This window comes from Coturnix japonica, chromosome 3 (assembly GCF_001577835.2).
Source record: "Coturnix japonica isolate 7356 chromosome 3, Coturnix japonica 2.1, whole genome shotgun sequence".
Classification (NCBI taxonomy): Eukaryota; Metazoa; Chordata; class Aves; order Galliformes; family Phasianidae; genus Coturnix; species Coturnix japonica.
In genome coordinates this window covers 11935676-11953962 of record NC_029518.1, presented here as the reverse complement: position 1 = coordinate 11953962, position 18287 = coordinate 11935676, and the positions used below count along the sequence as shown (strand labels likewise).

General features: G+C 40.0%; 2 protein-coding genes across 5 annotated transcripts in view; one reads left to right on the top strand and one right to left on the bottom strand.

Moving 5' to 3' along the window:
* The window catches only part of PAK5 (p21 (RAC1) activated kinase 5), a 143307-nt gene extending 140046 nt beyond the window's left edge, over positions 1-3261 (bottom strand). For all 4 annotated transcript variants that reach the window (XM_032443809.1, XM_032443810.1, XM_032443812.1 and 1 more), the window contains exons 1-2: positions 3185-3261; positions 2699-2759 (exon numbers count right to left, since the gene is read on the bottom strand). The gene's annotated coding sequence lies outside the window, so the exon portion shown is untranslated. The remainder of the gene's footprint in view (positions 1-2698; positions 2760-3184) is intronic.
* A 37-nt stretch (positions 3262-3298) lies between these two features.
* ANKEF1 (ankyrin repeat and EF-hand domain containing 1) lies at positions 3299-17309 on the top strand. Its single transcript, XM_015857054.2, has 9 exons — positions 3299-3777; positions 4525-4724; positions 6170-6319; positions 6964-7087; positions 7934-8753; positions 11656-11882; positions 12982-13151; positions 14300-14434; positions 15720-17309. The coding sequence occupies exons 1-9, from the start codon at positions 3432-3434 to the stop codon at positions 15843-15845; spliced, it is 2298 nt and encodes a 765-aa protein (XP_015712540.1). The 5' UTR covers positions 3299-3431; the 3' UTR covers positions 15846-17309.
* The last annotated feature ends 978 nt before the right edge of the window (positions 17310-18287 follow it).

Sequence of the window (18287 nt, the reverse complement as noted above, 5' to 3'; positions counted from 1 at the left end):
CAGCAGCCTCACACTGCTTTGGAACAGGGGTTTCATGCTCTTAAACATTCTTTGTGCAGATTACCCTTCCTTACAGTAAGCAGCACTGAACTCAGCTAGCAGCTTTGAAATCCAGATGTTTCTCCATCAGGCTCACAATGCATGCAACTCTCCAGTCTCTGCCTCAGAGATCATTTTGCTTTCCATTTAATGTTCACCTTCTATTTGCCTTCCTAAAAGTTGCAGCAATACCTTAGCGACGCTGAGATAGCACCTTCAGAAGAGTTGTCTCCCAGTTACAGATGACATAAGTATTTCCAAATGCAAATTCCTTTTATTTGCTGTGAATGTGGTGAAGCATGTGATCAATATTTCATTAGCTTCATGTAACATCAGATGAGCAACACTCATTTATTTCTTTGTCTTGCAAACAAAGAACTTGCACCACGTACTTCATACAGGGTACAGTGACAGGCTGGATGAGAACAGATGGGACGAGTGAAGGCAGTTTATACTTTCATTGCTGCCTAACCTGTCAGTGTGAAAACTAACTGAAAAAGAGCTACAAAAAGATTATCTTTCATCTCCCCCTAGCTTTTAATATTATGATCTGAAGATAAAGAACTAATCAAGAGAGAATCAGAGCTTCACTTATTAACAGGCCTGACACACTCCTACTGAAAGTCATCTGGAATTCTCTCATGGCATTACATGGGCTCCACAGCATAGCATTAGGCCTAAAAAAATCAGAGGGAGTGATTTCAGAGACCTGAGGCTTAACAGAAAAGAGACCCTCACAGGAAACAGTGACGAAAGGAGTGCAGCACTCTTTTTTTCAGTACTTATAGGGTGTAGAACCTTTGGGATTAGTAACAGAGGCTTTTAGTGAACAAATACTGCCAACTAAGTCAGTGACAAAGAACGAGGATGTCCACAGTAGTCCACTCCACTCAAATTCCTACCCACCTAATTGTTACTGTAGAAACCCAGAAGAAGGGGAACTTCTTTACTGGGGAACACGTGTTGGGAAGTGGGAAATTTCCAGGCTGCTCCACTGTCCCTTTTGTTACTTTGCCATCGTAGGATGAGGAATGCCTCCTGCTTACCCAGTTACTGCAGAGCTTTCTTACTAAGAATTTCCATCAGTTATTTCACGGTCTTTCTCTTTTATGCAAGGGCTTATTTCTAAGAGCACATATTAATCAACAGAATGAACAAGCATTATTTGACAGTAAGTGATTATGGAAAGTGCACTAAGAAGAGACAAAAAATAAGCTAAATCAAAAGTTTAGTGAGTTGTGCATTTATCTGAGTAGTATTAACAGCTTCACACAGTGTCATCAAGGAAAGGAAAGAGAACAGAGACAGGGAAACATCTTCTCCAGAAAATTACTGCTCTTTTCAGAATTATACTTGTTGTCTAACTTGTGCAGTGCAGTTTGAGAAAGGCCCCCATGACAAGCTGCACTGGTGGGTAGCAGAGCTGTCACTCCACAGTCACTGTCACTGTGCATCAGTTATGCATGTGCCCTGTGTGCACTGCACATCACTGCAGTGCAATGGACCAGGCTGGGAGTTTAACTGGAACTTAGCAATATTAACACCCATGTTTGCTTCCATGGTGTGACTGCATGCTCCTTCAGTGCAATTCTCAGCTGGTTATAACAGTCCAGACAACCTTCCAAACTAGCCAGATGTGTATGTTTGTGTTGTGCTGACAAACCCAAATGAGTTTTGGGTGCATTGCACTGAGCTGCAGTTATCTTTTGCAGCAGTGTCAGAATCTCAAGAGATGAGAAGCAGTAAAAATTACTTGTGCAGTAAAAGGCTTAAGCCAAAACCATGCAGTTCCCAGGCATGCCTTCCTGCTGAAGTCAGGCTATCAGCAAGCCCAGCTCTGCTGCTGTCAGCAGGATCTCAGTGCCAAGAAGCTCGAGAGCCCTTGCAGAGTGCAGCCTCCCTCCAGAGGCCAGTTGCGGGATGTCCATGTGCCCTTGTGCTTTCACACTGACAGTTAAATGCCAGCACAATGCTAAGCCAGAAAGTTCTATGGATGACAGCTATATTACTCCACTTGTTCTGTACAGAGGCTATGTAGCTCTGTCAGTCTGGCACCTTCTAGTACCAAACAAAACTGCACAGTCTTTATATTTCAAGTGCTCTGAGGCAGCTGTTCAGCACCGAAATCTCTTTATGTGTAATTAGACCACTTTGGAGCTGTAAAGTGAACACATCAGTAATGGAGGCTTTACCCATCATGGTGAGGCATGTATCTTGTAGGATTGACTGAGGTTAATGTTTACGAAAGAGGAAAACAAGGGGAAAACATATATGCTCTTCAGAAACAAATGTTCTTTGAAATAGTCCCAGTTAGGAGATAATTTACTACAGATTATCTCATGGCTAACACGGTGGGTAAAACCTCTCTGCTGTGGGCTGCACAGGCTGCATTCATCCATGTTACTGTCAAGGCACCTCAGAGACTGTCCCCACACAGTACTGCTGCACCTATTTAGGTTTTGCATCATATAGGGCCTGGAGACGATATATTCTCCATAGAAAAGAATCAACCAAGGCAGCAAAGTGCAAAAGTAATAATTCAGCCAAGTCACGCTACAGAGCACTAGCATGAAATAGCTGCTGTGCAAGTAGCACTCCTTGCAAGGAAAATAATGAAACGCTCTGTTAAGAAGTGCCTCTATCTATTTGTGTGACTTACCACACAGTCTCCTGCCCTTGTGTTCTGTTGGATGTGTATCCAGCTGCGTAGCACCACTTCCCTGGCAAAACATATTTCATACCACACATTGAGTTTGACCTTGAACCTCCTAATGCTAGAGGTCATTTTTACAAACAGCCCAACAGCCCATCCTGGCGAGGCACACAGCCGGGCCCAACAACAGGAAGCAGAGCCAGGTGGCCAGTGGCACCTGAAGCTTGAAATAAGGTGGAATTATAGAGGCATTAAGGTTGGAAATGACCACTGAGATCATTATGTCCAACCATCATGCCCACTAACCATGTCCTTCAGTGCCACATCTCCACAGCTCCAGAGCACCTCCAGGGGCACTGAAGGCACTAAGGGCAAGGTATGGAGGAGATGTGCATGTATCTTACAAGGAGCGAGCAGCAATGAGGCTCTGGCTGCAGCTCCCTTAACCAACATTGTGCCCCACCATTCCCCTCCCCGTCTCCCCCTCCTCACCTGCCGCCTCACAGCCCTCGCCCTCCAACAGCGCCCTCCGCTCTCAACGCGCCGCCGTTGCTAAGGGAGGAGCGCGGCGTTGCCCGTTACTATGGGAGGCGGCACCGCAATGGCGGCTTGTTGCCACGGGGGGAAGCGGCGCTGAGGGCAGCAGTAATTTCTAATAGTCTCATCTCTGTGTCCCATGCAGAAATTATTGCCTTGAAAGAAGCCCCCCGCACCCCCCTTTTTCTTTTCTCATTCCAGAATGTTACCAGTAGATAACAGACTTCGAAACTTACAGATCTACAAACTACTCCAGTGCGTTCACCAGAATGACAAGAAGCAAATAGAAAAGTTGATCCAGAATGGAATCCCGAACCTCATCAATTTCACCGAGCCTGTGGATGGACATAGTGCTCTTTCTTTGGCCTGCACTAAGAACGACATTGACATGTGTAATTTCTTGCTACAACGGGGAGCTCATCCTGACGTTCAGGACAAGATGGGACGCACTCCAGCAATGAAGGCAGCTGAGCTTGGCCATACCTTGATTTTGGAGATACTAGCAACAGTTAAAGCAGATATGACTATTGTTGATAACGAAGGGAAAGGTAAGTAAAAAGGAACCTCTTCAGACCAGCATAAAATGGCTCCTTGCTGTGTTATGTACTTGCTGTGTATGTTATGATAAATTTGTAGAGAGGAAACACGGCTGAAATTAATCCTTAAAGCTCAACAGAAGCTACTGACCACAAAAGCTTTGATAGAAATTAAAATTATTCTCTCTGAATCAATCTGGGCCCTTAATTGACAGCACTTTCAGTGCATCCTCCTATGACCAGTGATAGAATCATAGAATTGCTCAGGTTGGAAAGGACCTTAAAGATCATCAAGTCCAACCATGACCAAACCATACTACCCTATCTAACGACCTTCCTCTAAATCATGGCCCTGAGCACCACATCCAACTCAACCACCTCTCTGGGGAGCCCATTCCAGTGTTTAACAACCCTTTCCATAAAGAAGTTTTTCCTGACTTCCAACCTAAACTTACCCTTGAGTAATGGCCTTGAGGCCATTTCCCTTCATCCTGTCACCAGTGAGAAGAGACCATCCCCGCTCTTGCTGTAAGCACATTTCAGATATTGGAAGAGAGCAGTAAGGTCACATATTTAGTTCTGGTTTACTCCCTGAGTTCAAATGCCATAAACTAAACATTCTTTTTTTGCATTTACATGCCCTAAGAGATGTTAATGGGTTGTAGTTGAAGGAGTTTGTTCAGTTGTGAAGTTTATAGTGTAAGTAACCCCTGTTATCATTTGGTATTGCACCATAATCACTGTTGTTTTTCTTTGCAGGTATTTTGTTTTACTGCATTCTACCTACAAGGCGGCACTTTCAGTGCACTCAAATTGCCCTGGATTATGGTGCAGATATTAACAACTGTACTAATGATGGGAAGCCTATATTTCTGCAAGCCTGTGAGGAAGCTCACAGTATTAAAGAAATCTGTCTGAATTTCTTGGAAAGAGGAGCAAATCCCAATGCAAGAGACCCAGTATGAATATTTCAGTACCTAAGAATGCATGTACAGGAGTACAGAATAGCTACCAGATGATTGCAGTATATGACCATAAGTCCTCACATTAAAATAACACAGCAGTGGCAAGTGAATAACTCTGTGGATGTGTCTATTCCCTTCTTAGTTTTTTGTGGATTAGAGTGCAAATATAAAATAAAAAATAATAATAAGTGTAACTGGGCTAGCTCTTAAAAACTGTGGCTCACTGAACTTGAGTGGAGCAATGCTTATTTGTATTTTGCTTGGATATACCTGAAACTTCTCAGAACTGATGTAACATTCACTAAAAATGTCACTCCAGCATGAAAAACCCAAAGGGGAATCAAGGTGGTAATGAGATATTGGAAACTCTTTTCTCTCTNTTTGTGTTTACTTGCTAAACTGAACAGTGACACTGAGGACTGAAACCCCGTGCTCTTGATCAAGTCATTTAATTGTAGAATCATTTAAGTTGGAAAAGACCTTAAGGATCATCAGATTTTCCCTTAGAGCTACCCATGACTCTTGCTTTGGTCCTAGCACTGCAGTAATACCTTCATAGTTTGTACTTATACCAAACCATTTTTTGTTAAAAACATTTGGCCCACCACCTCAACTCTGCATTCCTGCAATATGATGAGGCACTTGCATTTGTGTTTTAATTATGGTAACATAATGGGAATAATTGGTTGGATCCAGAGAAGGATAAAAGGAATAATGTGCAGTTCAGTGCAACGTAATCCACAGCTCACTGCTTCCTACCATTCTTTCCTCTTTGCCCCTCAGTATAGCAACAACTAAGAGGTTCTAAGTGGTGCTGTGGGACATTAGGTTAACAGGGGCTATCCCTGATCTGAAAGGTACCTTTTTCTTGGGAGAGTCACCAAACCTACCAAAATCAGCCATTATAAAGAAAATATGTATGAATAATATTAAATGTACACTATTATCAAGGGAAAAAAAAGATACAGTATTAATGTATTAGTATGTGAACTTTTCCTCCTACACAGAACATTAATGGAATTTCCCAGCTGTTCTGTCTACCCCATAGCACTCCTCCAGCCAGTTTTCTTATATATTTCCATGATAGAGGTAGTATTTTCTGTGAAACGTTTATACAAGCAAGAAAGCATGCACACAGAAATAAGAATTCCCTCAAAAGGGAATTAATTGGTGTGCAACTATTCAGGTGAATCTGGTTACTAATGTTCTTGTGTCACTGGAATTTGACTACTCTTACAAGCATTAAGCCTAGATTCCTGAAGCTTGCTTCCAAGTGTCTTTGAAGTTACTAGATTTGTCTCTTTTTTTTCCCAGTAGTATCTAAAAAGTCATTCATCTACGCTGCCTTGCAGCAATCAGGTCATATTACACCAGAGGATATGTCCAACCTAAATTAGCATACACTATGAATTCTGAATTGTTTTATCGCTACTTTGCAGGCTACAGGCCGAACTGCCGTAATGGAAGCAGCAAGAGAAGGTGGTCTTGAGGTGGTGCGTGGTATACTTGAGAGAGGAGGTGACATCAACCTATTTGACAATGAAAGACACAGTGCTGCACATTTTGCAGCCAAAGGAGGCTTCTTCGAGGTAACTTTCATGGTGTTAAATATTGCCGTTAGGGTTCTTAGTTTTGTTTTTAGAGTCCAGTATCTCAAGTGATCAAAGAATAATAATTAGTAGTCATGAGTCTCAGAATTACAGAACCTTTCTTTTTTGTACCTCTGAGTGAGTGCCGCTGTGGCTGTCTGATGTGAACAGTTCATTTGGAGAACTTGTTTCCCTCAACACATATCATGTCACAGTTGTATAACATGGATGAGATCTTACCACTGTAAGAAAGGCAGATACAAACAGATGCAGGTAGGCAGTTTCTTCCCTACTATCTCTCCAGTATTGCCTTAAAAGTACATAAAATTATGTACTTCTAATTATGCATACCATGATTTTGCATGCAGAATTACTGTAAGATAGTTGCCTGCAGCAGGCTTGCAGCATCAAATTGTCGTTGTGCCTGATATCTACAAATGAATAGGGTTTCTATTTCCTGAGTAAAGCATGTGCTATAAAGAACAAAAGCTTAATGAGTGTATTGATCAGCTGGGCATAGCAGGGAAATTCACAGTATAAATTGAGAGCATATGACACTGCATTTTCTTTGTAAATCACTCTCACATTTCCCCCATCCTAAGAAGCAGAGATGTCTTCCAGTGAAAATGTCTTTGCTCTTCTAGATCTTGAGGATTATTTCAGCTTATAATGGAGACCTGGGACTGATTGCCATGAATGGTAACACACCCCTTCATTATGCTGCAGAGGGAGGATTTGCAATTTGCTGCAAGTTCATAGGACAAAGAGGTACATTAAAAAGAAGTTACTTTACATCTGTATTCTTTTTCTGTGCTTGAAGAAAAATTTCACTTAAGCATCTATGAAGGATTTGGCTATTTGGTATCATGTGGCAAATGTAATTCTCATTAAGAAGCACTAAACATAGGCTAATATTTATATCTACTAATGGGGCTGAGATTAAAACAAAAAACAAACAAACAAACAAAAAAACATTTCTCAAAGAAACCAGCAGAAAAATCATGGATTTGTGTAACTTATTTTGACACTTTCAATACAGAACAGTTTTTTGCCTTGCTGATCAACTAATAGCTCAAACCCAGTGTAGTCACAAGGAAAACTCAGCATTTATGGATATACCAAACAAGATGCGATCGTTTTCTAAATTAGATGATCATATTATTTCAGGTTTTCATCCCATAGGATCACAAGAATAGAATGTAGGATTTTGCATGATCCTAACACTTAGCTTGCGGTCTGTCACCAGATGGCAAGGTTGGGATATAGAAGAGTGAATGACATTCTAATCTTAGTTTCTTCTTAAACTTGCTCACTTCTTTAAGTACAAATGTAAAATTCTCACTGAACTTCTGCTGTTTAATAGGTACGCAGTAATGGACAGAGAAGCAGAGCATGGGTTGTCTGATGAAGCTCACTGTGAGAAACACATGGATGTGCTGCTAGCCTTTCAGGCTGGGATCACTGATGTAGTTCCGTTTATTATCGCTATTTATAGTTAAGTCTAGAAAGTTGTAGACCTGTGCTAATTAGCTTCATGCATATTATAAGTTTATTATATTATTAGCAATTATTAATTCCACTACATTATCGATAGAAATGTGTTCACATTTTTAGGCTGTGATCCTACATGGTCCAACTTGTTATCTAAGACTCCAAGAGCTATTGCCAAGGAAGGAGGTTTTAAAGCAGCAGCAAAAGAATTGCTTAAAGTTGAAAAGAACTTTATAAAGCAGTCCAAGTCTGAAGATAACGAGGGCATCCCACTCTGGGCACTGAAGCTATACGATTGGTCCTTAGAGCACCAGACTGCCCTCCTCCAGGCATTTCAGGCTGTTGACCAAGGAGATGGAACTGTAGCCAAAGATGATTTCATATCTGTTATTCAGAAGCAATGTTCCTTTGTGGACACTGAGCAAATAGAAACTATTGCTGAAGCACACGAAAAACCTGACTCTGAAGGAATAAACCCTGAAGAATTTTTTAAAGGCTCTAAATACTTGCAGAAAAGCTATCTGATAACATCCTTTGGACCCAAACAGAAGAAAGGAAAGAAAGGGAAGAAACGAAGAGGCAAGAGAGTTGCTGTACCCGTGCCAATTTGTATTATTCCAAAGAGTGCATGTCAGCTCAGGGAAGATGGCTTCCCTGTATACATGATTGAGGCTGTTCAGAGCACTGCTGATAGCGACCACATTAACCGAGACCACCCATCTGCCCATCCTGTGCACGATGACCGTGCCTGGTACACAGATGAACCAAGGAAAATGTACATGAATATTAACTTCCTGGTCAGAGCAGGAGACATTATATCTCTACAGAAAGCTTTTGAGGAGGGTGTGCCAGTAGACATAAAAGATAAGTATTACAAAACACCTTTGATGACTGCATGCACAAGTGGGAATATAGATGTTGTGCGATATCTCCTGGAAAAGGGGTAAGATAATTCTGTAGAAATTTTAATTGCTATTTTGAGAGCATGAGTTCACAGTACATAGTTGGATGCTACAGACTATAGTTTGTTTTTCTACTTGCAAAATGTTTAGCATAAAAATTAGTTCTGTAAGATGCCAAGTTCAGAGATTTAGTCAATTGTTTTTTTAAATATTTTAGTAATAAGGAATTAAAAGCACTTAAGAAGTTACCCAGTTCTGATTATTTTTTTTTTAGTGTCTGGATCATTGACATTTCAGTTAGAGGGAGAGGACCTAAAAAACCCATCTAGTTGTTTGCTGATATCCATGTATCCAGAAGTGCACTTGGGCACTTGAACATCAGGAAAAACTTCTTTACTGTGAGGGTGAGGAAGCACTGGAACAAGCTGCCCAGAGAGGTTGTGGGGTGTCCTTCTCTGGAGATATTAAAACAACAGCCAGGAAATGTTAGTGTGAAATTTACTCTAGGGAACTACTGAGGAGTTAGAGCAGGGGAGTTAGACTAGGTGACTTCCAGAGGTCTCTTCTAGCCTTTATGATTCTGTGATCCTCAAAACTGAACTACTAAAATCAGATGAATGAATTTTTGGAAATCTGACAAGTAGGTTGTCTGAAATCACCAAGACATACCTGGGTGAACCAGAAAGGCAGTGCTGGACTTACCTGTTCCGCATGCCATGCCTTTGCATGCAGATGTTTTGAGAGAATGCACCCTACAAATAATCACTTCTCTGCAGCCTCAGCAGCTGAAGCAGTAGGATTTTAATCAAGTATCTGTTGTTATTTAGCCTGTTCCCAACTTCAGAAGTGCTTCAGCAATTTTTGGCCTACAGGTACACCTGGGAAAAATCTTAACAGCTTAAAAATTAAAGCAGTTTAAGAGAAATTCAGTCATTCTTGTGTAACCGTGTAATCTTGGTTTGGTTTTGTTGTTTTTTTTTTTTTTTCTGAGCCAACTACCACCATTTGTCACCACTGTAATAAACGTTTACACGAGCGTTTTTCAAAGACAATGACATTTTTCATAGCTTTGTCCTTTTCCTATAGCTAGAATTCATTCTAATGTTCATTTCCAAGGACGAGTGGGTTTGGTTGTTGCTCTAATTCCTATAAAGACTTAACAGCACATGCAAATATATGCACCTTGGTAATTACACTGACATTCCTGCAGCATGTAAAGCAGTGTAAATGTGTATCCTTCCAAAGATAAAGATGCAAACGTTATCAAGTTAATCTAGCAAATTCATTTCCACTGCTTTCATCAAATTTCACTAGCACTGGAGTCACATCTCATCATAATCAGACCTAAAAAGGTAGTCATTTAGTTAAAAAATGGTTTTACTTCCAAGACTTGAAATTGATGGAAATCACAAAGTGGATAGGAAGGTTCCCAGGACAGCATTTAGCTTTATATCTTTCAGCAGTGTGGGCATTTGGATGCTTTTATTTTGGAATGGAAGTTTAAGTAGCTTTTACAACATGACCTTTTCAGTATGGTGTTACAAATGCATACCAAATAGGAAAGAAAACACTTAGGAAATACTGAGGTTCAACATAAATTGGTGGTATGTACTTTCTCTCCTATTTCAGAAAGACTCTGAAGTAAGGCAAGTTCTGATCAGGAGAAAATGCTGAAGAATTTTTATGCCAGCACTGTGTCGCTCCCATTGCCTTTGATAAATTTGTTTCAGATGGAATGAAATTAGCAAAAGGGATTCAGGAACCTCAGAGTATCAGTATATGGATGGGGAGTTAGTAGAGAAAGTGGAATAATCAGAACTATTTTTATGAGATATGGAGGAAATGACAACGGCATACAAATAAATCATAATAGTTAAGCAAGTGAAAGATAAAGATATGATCAGTAGGTCTGGAGAATTTACTGTTATAAGACCGCAGTAAAGGCTGAATTCTGAAAATCATTAACAGTTAAACAAGAACAGATAAATATATTAGTCTATCCTTTTGATCTAGAATTAAATATTAACCATATGCTCAGACAAGCAAAAAAGCTATCTGGGGAAGCGGACAGCTGCCTTCTTCCTCCTCCCATGTCTTTCAGGCAGACATCAGCTGTTTGTCCCTAAAGTAAAGAAGACAGTGGCAATTCAGTTCAGTACCTCTAGGTAGCAGAAAGTAAATAATTGTACCTAAGTTTTTCAGGATTTTAACCCCCCTCTGAACCCACACATGGCATATGTGGAAGACAGATCTACACACTAAGGATGGTCTATGACCAAAGACATGGGGAAAGCATATTTTTTCCCTTTCACCACCATGAAGGGGCACTAGTGGCTCTTGTTTCCACACCCCCATTTGAAAATCTCTGAAGGCTGCCAATTGCTGAATGGCCAATAACACTTTTCTTGAAGTTTCATCTGAAAGCAGCTTATTGTAAACGTTACCCCAAAACAAGTCCTTGCATCCTCCAGAACATGCCGTTACCGACCAGGGAGCAGAACGATCTGGTAGCTGGAAAATCCTCAGATTTTCTGTGATAGATCTCTAACTCATTCTTCAATTGGACAGTAAGCAACTTTACCGTGACTTTTAGAGCACCTACTCTTGGCCCAGAAGCTTTGTGCCTTTGGCCATCCCCTCTAAAGCTGGCACACAAGCCACATCAGCATATCATTGAAGGACTAAGCATGAATACCTGTTTTTCTCTGTACTTGTAAGAACTTCCGTGTAGAGGACCTCATGTCAACTTAGAGAGGAACATAATCACTAGCCAGGATACATTAATAACTAAGATTAATAGGGCATGCTACATACATTCTAGAATGGTTCCAAAGTAGCAGTATGAAGATACTCATTTACGTGAATATGCTGTTCAGTTAAGACTGACGACACTTAAAGCTGTATCAGGTTTCATTTGCCACAGCATCTCTTATTCTGTTGTAGGGCGGATGTAAATGCAACAGACAATTTCATGTGGACTCCCCTCCATCATGCTTGCTATAATGGACACCTAGATATTGCTGAACTGATGGTACAGGCTGGAGGAGCAGTAGATGCACTTGCAATAGGAAATGCAACACCGCTAATGAGAGCCGTAGAGATCAGTAGATTGGATATGGTACATTTTTTAATCGATGCGGGTGCTGATGTCCAAGCAACAAACAGTAATGGTAAGTATCAGTGTCTCTCCCAGAGGGCTTCTTACTTAATGATATATATGTTTTGTATGGAATAAAAACTTACCTAAATTTCTAGGCTTCTGGTAATACAACTAATTACATGATTCATAAGTACAAATCCTCCTCCCCTCCTCTGAAAATGGTGGCTGAAAACATCCCTGGTAAGGCTGTTCCTCACAAGCTATATTCAGAGATACAAGTGGCTAGATGTTTTTTCCTCTTAAAGCCAGGTATTAATATTATGTTATGAAAAAGTAGATTTTGGCTTTGGTCAGTGTGTATTCTGCCACTCTTTTGTATTACTTATTATTTTGTATGCACAGGCAACACTGATTTTAGATTTTTTTGCTGCTTACGTAGTAAATACTACTCCATGAGAATAAAAGTGACTTAATAGAAAAACAAATCTGAACTGATAATCAAGTGTTACCTCCTCAGAGCAGATCCTTCAATTAGTACCACTACCTCCATTTTAAGAGTAATGTAAATTGTTAAGATCACATTTTAAATCCTTGCTATAATGTAGGAAGTAACACTGCTATATGAGATTTTCCTTCCTAGGAGGTGAAGCCCCACTTACAGAATGCTGTGTATCCTGCACTCCTGTTACCATGAAATTATCTCTGCATATGTTGGTGGCAGTTGGGTCAGTCCTACTTGTGCCATGGGACTTTCCCTTAACTCCTTGCCAGCTGCAGAGCAACCACCGAAAGGGGCAGATACATACAAGAACTCGGTCTAAACTCCAACCCTTATAATGTGCTAGCCATTTCCAAGTGCTAAATGGTCTCCAAGATCAAAGTTACAGCTTGAAAGATCAGTATATTAAGCTGCAAATGTCAAGACATTAAGAGCAAAGAAACCACATCCAAGAAATCCTGCAATATCTTGTTTCAGAACTCATTTCTGCAAGCAGTGCTGATGACTGCCAACCCGCACACCAGCAGCAGCCAGGTTGCTGGCACTCTGAATGACTGATAAAGCAGATCCCTAATTAAATTATGTAGACTGTAGCACCATTATCCAATTGCAATAAGAAGTGCCAAGAAATATTTGCATGGCTTACACAGATGTTTATTTTTAAATACAGGAAAAAATGCACTTGATATTGCTAAGGTATTTGCAGATTCCAGAATAATTGACCTGCTTCAAAATAAATTGGACAATTTACCAATAGTGCCAGAGAAAAAAGGAGCAGAGAAAGGAAAGGCTGCAAAGTCTACACCAACAGCTGAAGAAGTACAAACTGCAAAAAAAGAGGTATGAGAAATGGTGCCAAAGGACTGATTTATTAATAGTTAGAGTGCTTATTTCTTTCATCCTATCTAAGTCTCCATAAAGCAAGTAGCTTTATTATTTTCAGAAGCTGGCACATTTTTGCTAGGTCCTTTTCATTGGTCCAAACTGTGGCTTGGTAATTTATTAATTTTATGCCTTTCCTAATTCCTCTTAAGAATTCTGTCCTTTACCACTGATGGGGTACAGCCTTTCCTATCTCTTGAAGATCATGATCATTGCACTATGGTATTGCAAATGCTGAATCATTAGTAACCATAATTTCTTAAGAGAAGCATGTACTTCTTCACAGGATAAGACAGAATCAGCCCTTCTAGTCAGCAGAAGAGTGTTTTCCCTCTGCTAACTGAACAAGTTGAAGTGGTACCAGACTTGGTGACTTCTGATTTCCCAGTTTGTCCACTGTCTTTCCTCTTCCACTACTGAGCTGAGGCCTATTTCCTTAAAGTCCATGCTGATCTGTTTAGCTGTTGTACTTCTGAATATATTTTCTGTGCCCTCCTAAAGCCTTGAGTACCTTGCTGTTTCCAAATTATCCACGCTGACATAAGCGATCACATTCTGGTTATTTTATTGTGGATAAGGTTTTTCTAATTCACCAGTGCTACTTGCTAATCAGACCTGGGATTCTATTTGGAGAGAAAAAAAAGAACTGAATATGCATTGCTGGAAGTCTGCTTCAATAGTTCCCACTCTGAATGTTGAAGTAAATACATCACAGTAGCCCAGTGCTCATTTATGCATTTTGAAGAGGATGTAAGTTTGAGAGATAGAGTAAGACTTTCATAGAAGGAAGGCCGACAGCCACAGGTGCTTAGTTATTCAACACCCAGAGAAGGATCAGAAAACCATCAATACAAGGCAATTGTCTAAGGAGTTTTAAAAGGCAGCTAATGCTTTGAAGTCCAGAAAGGAGAGTCATCTCTCTCTTTCTAAAGGGCTTCCCTCGCAAATTTGATATTAAAAGAAAAAAAAAACATTAAGAAAACCAGATGATACTGATTCAGATACACAGAATACACACTTTTTGAATGGATGGTAACAGAAGATGTAGGATGCATGCTTTACTTCCATATGTAACATATTTAACTGATTAAACTCTTTTCTTCCAGCCATCACTTGCATCTCTGCCACCTGTAGAAAAACCCCACACTGAGAAATCAGCGCAGGACAGCGTTGTTTATCTGAATTCTCTGATAAGCAGTGGTGCTACTAAGAAAGAAGACGTTGCATTCAAACCCAGAAAAGTATGTATGGTAGCACACCATAAGTACAGTTTTATGTGAAGGGTATATTAATCACATTCTTTGGAAGTCAGTACGTAGAGTTTTGTTACTGCTAATTAATTGAAACTGGACCAATTATACCAGCAAAGAGACTGACCCAGTGTCAGAATGCAGTAGCAAAGCACACAGTATTTTGCATGACTTGCTGCTCAGAGCCAGTGCTATACATTCCAGTCATGTTTTCAGAAGCTGACCTCTCTCTCATTATACATTTCTGAATAGATCATTAGAAATCTTGACATTTCAACAAAACTTGAAGCTAAAAAAGAGAAGCAAAGTTTTTCACTACTAGTGAAGATGCTATAGAAGGGGTCCCGGTTGGTTCCAGTAGGTGCATTCTAGATTTTGTCTGCTCTCTCCTCCTCCTTTAGTTACTGAAACACAGGAGCAGCTTCACTGAGGAAGAGGAATATAGGTTGAAAAGTAAACGTCTTTCAACATGACTCAACCCAAGATGGGTTCTTTTTGTTTTCTAGCTAGTTAAGACTTTATTAATTTCCTTGTCCTATGAGCATAACCTACAGGTACAAAGCCTGATTTTTAACTAGATGATGTGATACAGGGTACAGATTGCCACAAAACAACAAACTAAAATGTCGTGTGTATATGTATTATATGCACACAGTTACAGAAGCCAAGCTCACATCAAGTTTTAAAATAGGATTAAAGTAGACCTACAATAAAATGCAACTGTGTTCATGGGATGAATTTTAATATTTATGCATTGCACTTCAATGGGCAGGAGTCCCTGTGCATGGGACCACGCCAGCATCCAACTTGCCCTCTCAATCACATGACTTACATTCACAACAGTTACTGAACTACATGAATCACAGCCCACTGAGTTTACCATTTCCCTAACTCTGACTCATGCTAGTTTCTACAGTGGTCTCAGGAGTAAGACAAAACTTCCAGTGATTCTGTGGTTAATTACTATTTTCTTCTCCGAGAACCTTGGTCCCATGTCTGTCTTTCTGAAATAGCTTTGGGCCACCTTTCTCCCCTTTCCCATTTGCCCTGAGCTAAACCCTCAGCATATTACAGATAAGAAATGATAAGCGAGCACTCTCCTTATGTATAAAAAATGCTGTGCTGTCTGCAGGAATTCTGTGCTAGTTTACTTCTGCATATCAGGATGGAAACAAGTGCTACAGCATGGTTCTGTTTAGCTAACAGCTTTGGTTTTTTTAGTACTTCAGTCACAGAAGTCATGCATAAGTTAACTAGCAATATTATTCTTTTCTAGATTTGGACCCCTGATGCTGCAACAAAGGAGCTAGTAAGAAAGATAGAATTCTTCTGGGAGCGCTCTGCTCTTAGTGGAGACTCAGAAAATCCTGACAACCTCTTTAAGAGGAAAGATACAGAATAAGCACATCAGCTGGAAGAAGCTACTTCAACACATACATGAGAGGACAAAGATAAAGAGGGCTACTCTTTCGTAAGAAAGGGATCAGGTGGTACTTAGTATATTTATCTCAGTTACAGTAAATATATATACAGTAGTTTTTCCTCTGTATGTGTTGTTGCTTACACCACACAATCTTTAGTTAAGAATTTAGTATTGAAAAAGATTCATCCTTGCAATTGGAAGCATCTTAGCTGGGTCAGTTACTTTATGGAAAAGCCATTATTGTGAAACACATACCTTTTTCATTTGTAAAGATATGGTTTTACCAGGTTGTTTTTCATCCCAAGATAAAAATCCGTCATAGAAGATACAGTTTGTTACAATTGCTACTGTTGAGCATATTGCTTCCATGTTCTACCTCATATACTTGCAGGAGTGCACAAACCTTCTACCTCACTCACTGAAGATGTATTCCTCAGCTGCACTGTTGCAAAGCTGTTATCAGTAGGTTTGGATATTTTTAGCAAACTGGCCTAAACTTTGAAAAACATTCAGAAATTTTGTGAATGCAAGTTCTTGTACTAAGAGCTACACCCATAACTAATCCACATCAGTGCTTGCCTTCTCAAACAAATGAAGTCAACAGATGATGTCCTGCCATTACAGTGAGTTATATAGCGAGGGAGAAATTGGTGTCTTAGAAACAAGCTGACCAGGCTACCATAATGTAGTAGAGGTAGAGTAGAAGAGGTACTGAAAGCTCATTATAGGAAGCATATAATATTAAGATTTGTATCTCAGGACCAAGATGAATCTGCTGAGAGATGCAGCATTTCTTGAGTACATCTGCAGAACAGTTGAGAGCACAGAAGCAAGCTTGATTTGGTGCTTCACAAAGGCAATAGCAGATGATAAGCCTTGGGTAGGCAGAGGCTGAAAATACTGGGAACGTTTAGCTTAGCAAAGAAGCAGGAGTAAATGCCATGAAAGACTTGAAAGAAGCAAAGAACATGAAGAAGCAAAGTAAAACCTGACTGTCCTTTTGTAGAGTACAAGAACATTCAGAATATTGAAAAAAAATCAAAGATGGGAGAGCAGCACATTAAATAAGACCATACAGTGTGTAAATATCCTGTGGAACCCCTCCGCCCAATTATCCTTAGAAGCTTGAAAAAAAATATTTACATAGATTGTGAGTCCAGTTAAATAATGCATAAGAAATAAAATCCCATGTGTTCCAGGACCTCGGCTCATTATACAAGAAGTTTTCTAGCAGCGGAGTTCACTCCATTATCATACAATGCAATGGTATTTATATCCCTTAAGAGGGAGCCATCTGGGTCCAGAACACAGCTGATCTGGAAAATTACTATTACTCTTATTTTTAAAACTGTAAATCTTAAACTCTATAATCTGAGCTTCAAAATAAATTATTTCCTTCTGATTTGTCACTAACTGCAATAAAGACCAATTTTTGCCATTGTTGACATGCACTTAATGCAGCATCTCTATGTCTGGATTTGCCTAGAAATGAGGGGAAAAGTGCATTGCTGGAACTTTCTGGGGAAAGACTGTGTGTTATGTCCTTGTAACCACCACTCGCTGCCTGTGCAACATCACATGCAGCAAATCCTTTTAAGCTCCATCTGCACATCCAAATGTTAAAAATTAGTAGACACGTCATGTTTATCTTGGGTATCTCACTAGACCCATCTACTATACTGAACGTATCATTTAGATAAACACGGTTGTGTATGATTAGTTTATAACAAGTTGTTCACTTTGAAACAACATCCCTATATGTGTAGCATTTTAATAGTCAAATATAAAGAAAAACCTTAAAGGCAAGTGAGGTACCATTTCAACATATCAGCTGTCTTGGAATTCTTAACATCAGCATATCATCTTTGCCTGTCAGCACAAAACTTCCGCTTGGCTGCAGATGGTTGTGAATAAAAACAACAGCGAGTGCTGGGCCTAGAAGGCAGTGCAGGCAAGGAGCAGAATGCTCAAACAGTGATGAATAAAATTGCATCTTTAAAGAAGGAGAGATGTGAGGTCAGTTCACTAAACAATAGCTATCAAAATAAATTGAGCAGGGCAGTCAGAAATCCCTAGCTTATTTTGTAAGGTAACTCAGCTTTTGGAAGAGAGCAATCAGAAAAATTCTCCACCTTTAAGAGGCAGCTGCTCAGCTCTCGTCTGCACAAGTACTGCAGAAACACTTCTCACCTGGCTTGTGTTTGTGACACCACAGTGTTACATCAGGTATTTTCGGTTTTTTGAAAAACATTGGAATTGTTTGGAGAAGGAACAAGACAGGTGCACATACACACAAAAAAAGAAAAAAAGCAAAGCAGACATTCACATGCATTCACACATCATCTGTGTCCAGTGCTCTATTTCCCAGAAGGAGACCAGCCCTGCTAGGAGATATCCATCCCAGGACGTAGTGAACCCAGG

Coding starts and splice junctions, on each gene's coding strand:
- ANKEF1 (XM_015857054.2), top strand. CDS start 3,432: ATGTTACCAGTAGATAACAGACTTCGAAACTTACAGATCTACAAACTA. Junction 13,152..14,299: donor TACAAACTGCAAAAAAAGAG/GTATGAGAAATG, acceptor CTTTTCTTCCAG/CCATCACTTGCATCTCTGCC. Junction 14,435..15,719: donor TTGCATTCAAACCCAGAAAA/GTATGTATGGTA, acceptor ATTCTTTTCTAG/ATTTGGACCCCTGATGCTGC.